The sequence below is a fragment of the Mastacembelus armatus genome, chromosome 10 (assembly GCF_900324485.2).
Source record: "Mastacembelus armatus chromosome 10, fMasArm1.2, whole genome shotgun sequence".
NCBI classification, from domain to species: domain Eukaryota; kingdom Metazoa; phylum Chordata; class Actinopteri; order Synbranchiformes; family Mastacembelidae; genus Mastacembelus; species Mastacembelus armatus.
This window is the reverse complement of record NC_046642.1, coordinates 16,354,058-16,363,032: the sequence shown is the minus strand read 5'-3', so window position 1 is coordinate 16,363,032 and position 8,975 is coordinate 16,354,058. Positions and strand designations below refer to the sequence as shown.

Genomic DNA, 8,975 nt, shown 5'->3' with positions numbered 1-8,975 from the left:
GTCTATGTCCTCTCTGGAGAGGTGGCCAGAGCCGCTGCTGGCCCCAGCATCATCATCTCCTTCTTCATTGCTGCCCTGGCATCCATATTTGCTGGGCTGTGCTATGCAGAATTTGGATCCCGGGTTCCTAAAACAGGCTCAGCATACCTTTACAGCTATGTGACTGTTGGAGAGTTACTGGCTTTTATTACTGGCTGGAATCTCTTACTTTCTTACGTCATAGGCGAGTGTGAAAGCCAGGATTTGTATATTAAGTACGACAGACAATTATGTCTGTTATTCAGTGGCTTTTTAAGAAGTCATTTTTGGGGACATTGTGCTCTTTATGGAATCTAGGCTACTCTTTGCCTAATGCTCTGTGACCTTTCATTTGCTGCAGAAGCAAAGTCTTGATGGCTTTTTTTTTAGTAAATATTTAACAGGAAAAAGGTTTTTTTTAAGTTTTACATTTTACATAGGGGTTTCTTTCACTAATCCAATTTCCTTCTTACACAGCTGAAGCTCATCTTGCTTGTTAATAACTCCATAAACCAGGAGCATGATTGAAATTAACAGTCGTAAAATGTGAAAGACACTAGCCCCAGGAGTATTATCTGTTTATGATAACAGTGAAATGGTGACTCTGGTTTATTCACTTATTGCAGGGACTTCCAGTGTTGCATTAGCATGGAGTGGGACCTTTGATGACCTCATTGGGGGTGTCATATCTAACTACTTTCAAGAACATGCACCCATGGGCCTCCCTGGTCTGGCACCTTACCCAGATGTCTTTGGGGCAGTTCTCATCTTGCTACTGTCAGGTAAAGAAATCAGTCTTGTGTCATTTTGGTGTTGAATGCATACAAAAAAAATAAATAAGCAAAGAAATAACATTCACCGTGTTTTCCATGAAGGTCTGCTGGCATTTGGTGTAAAAGAATCAACAACAATCAACAAGATCTTCACAGCAATCAACATCCTGGTGCTGCTGTTTGTGGCCATATCTGGATTCATCAAGGGAAGCATCTCTAACTGGCAAATCAGTGAAGAGACTCTGATCAACGCCACTGCACAAGTCAAGTAAAGTCATAGAGCAACATAATCCTGTCTGTGTTTGGGTGTGTGCAGGATCTTGTCTGAACAGCTGTGCAGCTCTCCTGGTTATCTCACTGTAAATGACCACAAGGTAACACACTCTCTTGCCTCTGCAGCAACCTGACTTCCACTGTCCATGTCACGAGTATATACGGAGTGGGTGGATTTTTCCCATATGGCGTTAGTGGAACACTGGCTGGAGCTGCAACCTGTTTCTATGCTTTTGTTGGATTTGACTGCATTGCTACAACAGGTACAGTAAGAGTTAAAAATGTTTTAGCCAGTACAATGATTGTTTACTGGTTTAAATATGGGCTAAATATACACCGTGTATTCAATCAGTACACTGACACAGAAGATTTAACAATACTTAATTTCCATATATCTTAATTAAATGCCTGCCTAACTGTGCAGTGTGGCTACAGAGTTCACCTGATTCAATCAGTATGTTCAGTGTGTTATCACTGAAACAGGATGGGTCTTTAAATTTTGTATCATGGTTAATAAACTATTTACACTAAAGGTTTGATGAATTGTTCAGTTAGAATGTAACGACATCTAGATCTTACTTTAAACAAAATTTTAAAAATACATAACAAACAACTAAAGTTTGTCGGGCGACATGTTAGACACATATTTGCATATATTTCCATAGGTGAGGAGGTGAAGAACCCTCAAAAGTCAGTCCCTCTGGGCATTGTGGCCTCTCTACTTATCTGCTTCCTGGCCTATTTTGCTGTGTCTGCTGCTCTCACCCTGATGATGCCCTACTACATGCTGAGTGAAAAAAGCCCCCTGCCAGTTGCCTTTGACTATGTCGGCTGGAATCCTGCCAAATATGCCGTGGCTGTGGGATCGTTATGTGCCCTGTCCACCAGGTATGAAACTACTGGTAGTCAGGGTCATGTTATATAATGTTGATGGAAAATGGATTAAAGAATAAAAAACTTCACTTTACATTTTGCAGGGGTATGAGTCTATTAATCAACAGGAATAGCCAAACCTTTTCTGATGTTAATACAATTTGATACAGATGACCATTAGATTGGATCATTTAGGGCCTCAGACCAGAATATTTTGAGCTTAGCCCCAAATATTTTTGACAAAGTAAAACGTGGAGCAAGGCCACAGTCATACTTTGCATGCATTTTGAGGGAGGGGGAGTAATCTAGCGCTGCAGAGGTAGAAGCAGGTATGCAGGTATATAGTTGTAGCTCTAACTAATTGAAGCCTAAAAAAAAAAAAAATCCCATATAATCTTTCTAGTTGCTAGAAAGACCTCTGGTCCCAGAACTACCAGGTCATAATTTAGAGAGAAATGGCAGATCTAGATTATGAGGCTGAGTCTACAGAGTAATCAGACATCACACTGGAACATGACTGTAGTTTTAATCTCTGATGTAGTTATAGGAAAAGTGTGTTCTGTGCAGTGTTTACTCAGGAACTTTACTGGAAAGCATGCCAGGCTTCTACAATGTGTGCAAAGTCACCACAGTATTTGATTACTAACTTTGCATATGCAGAGAAGATTAAGGTTGGTCATGTTTCTTTTGAGAGGGAAGTGTCTCACAAATTGCATAATGAAAAGTTGTTAACCAATTGTTAACTATATAGTTTATGTCACTGTGAACATGTTGGGAACTAGGATTTGTCTTCAGACAGCTGCTTTTAAAAAATTAATTGATATGGTCATTGTCTGATCCTGCTTCTGTTTGCCTCTGCAGCCTGCTGGGTTCAATGTTCCCCATGCCTCGAGTGCTGTTTGCAATGGCGAGAGATGGCCTGCTTTTCCACCCTCTGACCAAAGTCACAGCCAAAGGCAGCCCTGCTATAGCCACAATATCCTCTGGAATTGTTGCAGGTACAGATGTTGCAGCTGTTCATAAGGTTCACAATGTACACGTGGTGAGCTTTAGCATACTTGAAGTAACTCTATGTTTCTTGTTGTCATCTTAAGCCATCATGGCTTTGCTGTTTGACCTGAAAGCCTTGGTGGATATGATGTCCATTGGCACTCTGTTTGCTTACACACTTGTGGCTATATGCATCCTAATACTGAGGTACAACTATTTCTGTGTTCTCCTATAACTTTTACTTAGAATGGCGAGAAAAGCATGTTACATATTTCTTTTCTTTGTAATCAAGGTACCAGACAGGTCCGTCTGAAGAAACACACCTAAAGATCATAGAATCAAACACTAAATTTGGCTTCCTGAAGCCTCCATCTTCTCCTAACTCATCTACAACACAAACAGTCACAATTCTGACAATATTCTCTGGTATGTACAGCAAAGATTATTGTTTATTAAGCACTGCTAACATTCATAGACCACCAAATGTTTTACGATTTCAAGCTGATTTCACTCATTCACCTTGTCCTTTCCTACAGTTACAATTGTGGTTGCACTGTGTGTCACGCTCACTCAAGCCATTGATGCTCTGTCTCATATGGAAGTATGGAGTCTGGTGCTTGTCTGCATCCTTGCTTTCATGCTGTTGCTCAATATTTTCATCATCTGGAGACAGCCACAAAATCCCACCAAGGCGTCTTTTATGGTGAGAATATTTTAATTGTCCGTCTGATCATCTGACACAGGTTTTGTGTGTAATTCCGTATTAAACATCAGCTAAAAAGGTTTATTTTTTTCTCACTTAGGTTCCCTTACTCCCTGCTCTGCCTTTGGTGAGCACACTCATCAATGTCTACCTGATGGTGCAATTGAACGGAGACACATGGATACGATATGCTGTCTGGATGTTAGTGGGTAAGACCATATTCCTGCTCAGAAGGTTCAGCGGCTCAGTGTCAAATTAGTTGGTGAGCTGTAATGATCCACATCTTCTCTGTGCAGGGTTACTCATCTATTTTGGCTATGGCGTCCGAAACAGCGTTCAGAGGAAGCGTCTCCAGACCAAACACACAAGTATTGAAACTGTCAGTGACAAAACAGACATCATTAAAGAAGAAAAATTCTGAGTTTGGCTGAGGTGGGAGAAATAAATTTAAATGTTACAGTGAGTAACTGCGTTCTTTGTGTAGCTTGTCTTTTATAGACACCTGATCTGTTTCTGTATTGTCAGTGCCTGAGGGGGTACAGTGCAGACAGACAGCGGGGTCCACATCTTAACTTTTATTGCATATTTAAAATTTGTTATATGTAGAGGAAGATTATCACTGATTTAAATATTTTATTGCTCACACTGACGTGCTGCCTGACATATTTTTGGACCTTCAGGATGTAAATGCTGCTCCCTGCTTAATTTATCTCTCTATGCTTTATCACAACATCTTTATCAAACTGGTTCCTACATCCATTTTTAAAAAGCAAACATGTTTACACTATTAATAGAAATTTTTAAATATGAAACTTTATTTCAAATGTATCATTATAAATAACAAGACTATAGGTTTTACATATCAATTGATATTGTTACACTGAAGAAGATGTATCATGTTGATCAAGAACATGTGAGACGTCATTTTTGTTCTTAAATCTCAAAGATTCACTTATTTGTTTATTTTTCAAACTGTAAATACAGAAACTGTACATGTTTCATAATTATATGTTGTAAATGTAATCATGAATTAAGAGAATAATCCTGTCTTCACAATCACTACAATCTGGAGTTCATTTTCTGCAAAAAAAAAAAAAAATCCAGTTTCACATCCCTGAGAACAAAAGGACTTTTCATAGCAGCTTACCTGTGTCACAGCTGAGCTAGTTACTGCAAAGGAAAGGTTCTCACTGGGTACAGTGTTATATGGATTTAATCAAAAATGCAAATAATTACTCGCATGCATCATTTCTATTTGGTATGGAGATACTGTCGGGTCAAGTTTATTTACATTCACAGTTCCTCCAAATCCACAGCAGATTACTGTGTTTAAAATGGTTTTACATAAGAATTTCTGGACAACTTCAAGCAGCTGTTGACATATTTTAAAGCATCATGAGAAATAGGTCTAAGAGTGAAAATCAGTGCAGAGATACAGAAGCATGTATCTGTTTTATCTGGACACAAGGTTTATCAGTCACCAAATGCTTTTAATAACCTCCCTACAGGCCTTGCCTGCTGTATTTGGAGTGTTTTGGAGCTAGCATTTCTAGTCCAGCAGCTAAGCAAACAGGCTGAGTGATTCCACATGGTGGGGCCCCTGTCTCTGGACTCTCATTGGTCCAGACAGGCTTGAAAGCCCGTATTGAACCAGTCAGGAGGAATTTGGGGTAATAATGCCACTCTCAGGAGGAGGAATGTGTATGATTCTGGTGAACAGCTGACCACACTCTGCAAGCTCTGCCCTCCTCCTTTTGGTTTTCTGCAAAGGTCCTGTGTGTTATATTGCCTGAACAGTCCAGGCAGGACTTTAATAATACGCTGGTCAGTCATGCCTTTAGCAAATTTGTTTGGGTCAAAGGGGAGGCTGATGCTGAGTGCTCTCCTTATTTCTGTAGTCATTTTCGAGTTAGGTAAGTGACTTTATTCACTTGGTGAGCATTTCTGTGAGCATGTATTCCTAGATCCTTGATGAATGAGGAATTATATGGTGTGTTTCAAGTTAGCATCAGATAAAATAGCAGATTTACCACACAGAAATTGTAATGTAATTCTAATATAAACTGCTTTTCACTACATTCATACTGCTTCATGTGTTGTACACTGTGTAGCTTATTGTCAAAAAGATGGACAGGAACAGAGGACCACTCCAGGGAGGAAACTCTCACCAAACAAACCCAAACTTAAAAAACCAGCAGATAAAGGGCCAAGAGCTGTAACAGCCAAACCCAAGATCAGAGCTGCAGCTCCAGGACAGACCTTCCTCACACAGGTACTCTATCTTGTGCACAATTAACTTTTGATATGTTAACGTGACATTTATTAAACACAGAAAAACAGCAGCATCAGTTCATGTGATTTTTCCATAGCTGTATGATTTTGTATCAAACACATAAAGGTGCTAAACAGAAAGACGTTTAAGAAGGTGGGAGAAACTATAAGTGTGCAGACAGGGGGCACTCTGCAGCTGAGGTGCAGGGGCAAACCTGTGCAGTGGAACGTCCCCTCGTACCTGGAGGAGGATGATGATGGAAGGCTTCGGTAAGCTATTTGGTGGATAATTTATGCAATGTTGTGCATGATGTATAACTTAATATTTAAATGACAGGATGGAATCATGTGTTATTTGGCATTTTTCTGTTTGGGCTCTGCAGGATTGTCCAACATGAGCGATATGGCGTTCTGACATTAGTCAATACTACCGGTGCAGACACAGGCGAGTACACCTGTTATCCAATGTACTGCGAAGACACAGACTGCAGGAAGGACTATGGCAAAGCTGTCAAGGTCTTCGTTTTCTTTCCTGGTACAAGGAATAAACTTTATTAATGCTTACACATGCACTTTTCAGTCACACACTGTTGGCTTTATTTTATCACCAGCATGATAAAAAGCTTTTTAAAATCTACATGATATCTTATCGTCTCTGTGCCATATCTCCTCGGTGTACCAACAAGACCCACAGGAGCTATTTGTTCCATCATCTGACTACTACGAGGTGATTCAACTAAGGACCAACTGGCCAACAGTCCTCCCCTGCCAGGTGACATCACCTGAAGCCACAGTGACTCTGCACCGAGAGTTTCCGCCAGCTGAGGTGAAAGTGGATGGGACAGAGATCTCCTTTAATATCAAAAAGGGCTTCACCATCCATCGACCCAAGCCATATCACGCCGGGGCCCTATACTGTGTAGCCAGTCTGGGCAACCTGAGGCAGAGCTCCACCAAGTACATGCTTATTTATGTCAACTGTGAGTCATCCCTTTCCACAGATATACTTTTATTTGTGGCACTTACCTGCTCACTCAATTTACTCCATCTGCTTTCATTATCTCCATTTCAACCAGCACTTGAACCTTCAGTTCATGCACTTGACCTGGCACTAATTTCTCCCATGATTTCCAGTTCAGTTTATCACCAACATGTCACTGACATATCAAATCAACTTGACTCAGCACTTACACGTACACTCCAACATGATTCAGCACTTTTCATTTTAACTGCTAATTCAATTTGATATGAATATGAAATTTAAAACTTCTTTCAGGATTTCATATTGTTTCAAGTACGTGATGTCAGCAGCAGATTTTATTCAGGAAATGGGGCCTCTTCTAGTTTTCCACATTTTCTAAACTTAATGCCAAGACAGAAAAAACTGAAAAAACACTACAAAACAACTGGAAGTAAATATTTTTACAGTATTAGCACTCTTTTTACTGTCATTGACTAGCTGCTTATATACTTCCACATAAGCTAATGCCACTACTTGAAGAGAGCATTGTAGTACTCTATTAATCCATTAATATGGAAGACATCAAAACTATAAAATTATATTATGAAATGATGTAATCAGCAAAATATGTTTTAAATGTTAGATTCTACAAAAATCCATATTTAGTCTCGATCACAGCTTTGTCATTCTTGGAATCGCCCTCGCTAAAATCAAATGGGATGATGTGTCTCTGCATAACACTGTGGTCGACACGCTGGTAACTGGACCTTGAGTTCTAGATACATGTCCAGCAACACAAAACACCAACACACCATCACACTTCTTCCATCACAATGGGAATCACACATGCAGATACCATCCGTTCACATTCTCTGCATCTCTCAAAGACCTAAATAATTGTCATCCTTATGAGATGTGGCTGCTACTAAAACCCTGTGATGCACTCATGTACGTTCTAATCTGAATTGCTGTTAATTGGCTATTGCTGAAGCTAATGGAGTGTATACTAACTCTACCTTGGGACAACTACATTAGCTGCATTAAGAAGGCAAGGATTTCTGCCAGTTAACTTTTAGCAAGACAAACCTGTTAGTTGAAAACCAGCTGTCAGCACAGCAAACAGTAAGGACTCTATAATACTTCGCACTTTTTCTCTAACTGGATTATTTCACATGATTTCCTAGTTTTGATATGTACACTACAGGTGTGTCCAAGCTTTTAAATGGAATTGTAACTCACTCATATTTCATACTTGCCAACAGACCCGATGGCTCCCCCTGCCCCAGTGATCCAGGCCTCTTCAAGCTCTGTTGTTGTGGGGGAGAACCTGCGTGTCAGCTGCACGGTGGTGGGAGAGCAGGATGTGATCGTAGAGTTCACCTGGAAATACCCAGGACAAAAGGTCAGACAGAGAGGGAGAGAGGGCTACTTTGCTTGGATTCAGTACTTTACAACACGTTTCTCATATGAATTTATTATCTTCTATAGCTCAGGCAATTTTGATGCATAAACATGTAATATAGGTGGATTGTGGGATCCATACATCTTGTCATTATGCCTTACGATGCATTTTTAGCTAGTTCATTATTAGTTAAAAGGCGTTTAATCTATGGACTGCAGATCATCCAGGGCAATAACTATCTATTAATGACTAACGTGTAAGCTGCAGACGTCATGGCATTTTGTAAAGAGGGTAATTTTTATCTGCTTGTTTTCCAACTATTCCTGACCTTTCAGCTTCTGATTGGCTGATCCAGGTAATAAGCAGTGGGTAGGGCAGGAAGAATTGGAAAACAAGCTGGACAGTGACTCTGGAACATGGAACATGGGTTAATTCCCCTTGCTTCAGAGTAGCAAGGGGAATCAGGATAATATTCATTTCTGAATGATACACCTCTATCGGTTGCAGATTGAGAGGCCTCTGTACACACAGGAGCGCACCAGTCCAGTTGGTGGAGGTGTGGCCCGACAGCAGTCTCAGTCTGTTCTCCTGGTGGACGAGATGCGAGATGTGGACCAGGGTACGTACATCTGCACTGCCCAGAATCTGCAAGGAGCCAAATCAGTGTCCACTACCGTCAAAGTGGTCCCTAAAGCAGCTAGGAAACCATGA

General features: G+C 40.4%; 2 protein-coding genes across 2 annotated transcripts in view; both read left to right on the top strand.

The window, feature by feature from the left end:
- The window catches only part of LOC113144549 (cationic amino acid transporter 2-like), a 13,612-nt gene extending 9,062 nt beyond the window's left edge, over positions 1 to 4,550 (top strand). Inside the window, exons 3-13 of the mRNA XM_026330703.1 lie at positions 1 to 223; positions 645 to 800; positions 894 to 1,059; positions 1,191 to 1,327; positions 1,730 to 1,952; positions 2,799 to 2,935; positions 3,032 to 3,134; positions 3,220 to 3,353; positions 3,464 to 3,630; positions 3,731 to 3,839; positions 3,927 to 4,550. The exon at positions 1 to 223 is cut by the window's left edge and continues 1 nt beyond it. Coding sequence (XP_026186488.1) covers positions 1 to 223; positions 645 to 800; positions 894 to 1,059; positions 1,191 to 1,327; positions 1,730 to 1,952; positions 2,799 to 2,935; positions 3,032 to 3,134; positions 3,220 to 3,353; positions 3,464 to 3,630; positions 3,731 to 3,839; positions 3,927 to 4,051 — 1,680 coding nt within the window. The 3' untranslated portion in view covers positions 4,052 to 4,550. The remainder of the gene's footprint in view (positions 224 to 644; positions 801 to 893; positions 1,060 to 1,190; positions 1,328 to 1,729; positions 1,953 to 2,798; positions 2,936 to 3,031; positions 3,135 to 3,219; positions 3,354 to 3,463; positions 3,631 to 3,730; positions 3,840 to 3,926) is intronic.
- Positions 4,551 to 5,411: 861 nt separating this feature from the next.
- LOC113144607 (platelet-derived growth factor receptor-like protein) lies at positions 5,412 to 8,975 on the top strand. Its single transcript, XM_026330786.1, has 7 exons — positions 5,412 to 5,543; positions 5,742 to 5,902; positions 6,029 to 6,171; positions 6,285 to 6,436; positions 6,588 to 6,881; positions 8,125 to 8,264; positions 8,772 to 8,975. Exons 1-7 carry the CDS (start codon positions 5,462 to 5,464, stop codon positions 8,973 to 8,975), a joined length of 1,176 nt encoding a protein of 391 aa, XP_026186571.1. The 5' UTR covers positions 5,412 to 5,461.

What these genes read in the sequence shown, in the direction of transcription:
- LOC113144607 (XM_026330786.1), top strand. Translation starts at nt 5,462, where the DNA reads ATGCCTTTAGCAAATTTGTTTGGGTCAAAGGGGAGGCTGATGCTGAGT. An exon ending in TGTAGTCATTTTCGAGTTAG is followed by an intron (nt 5,544 to 5,741) that starts GTAAGTGACTTT and finishes TACACTGTGTAG; the next exon opens with CTTATTGTCAAAAAGATGGA. An exon ending in GACAGACCTTCCTCACACAG is followed by an intron (nt 5,903 to 6,028) that starts GTACTCTATCTT and finishes AAACACATAAAG; the next exon opens with GTGCTAAACAGAAAGACGTT.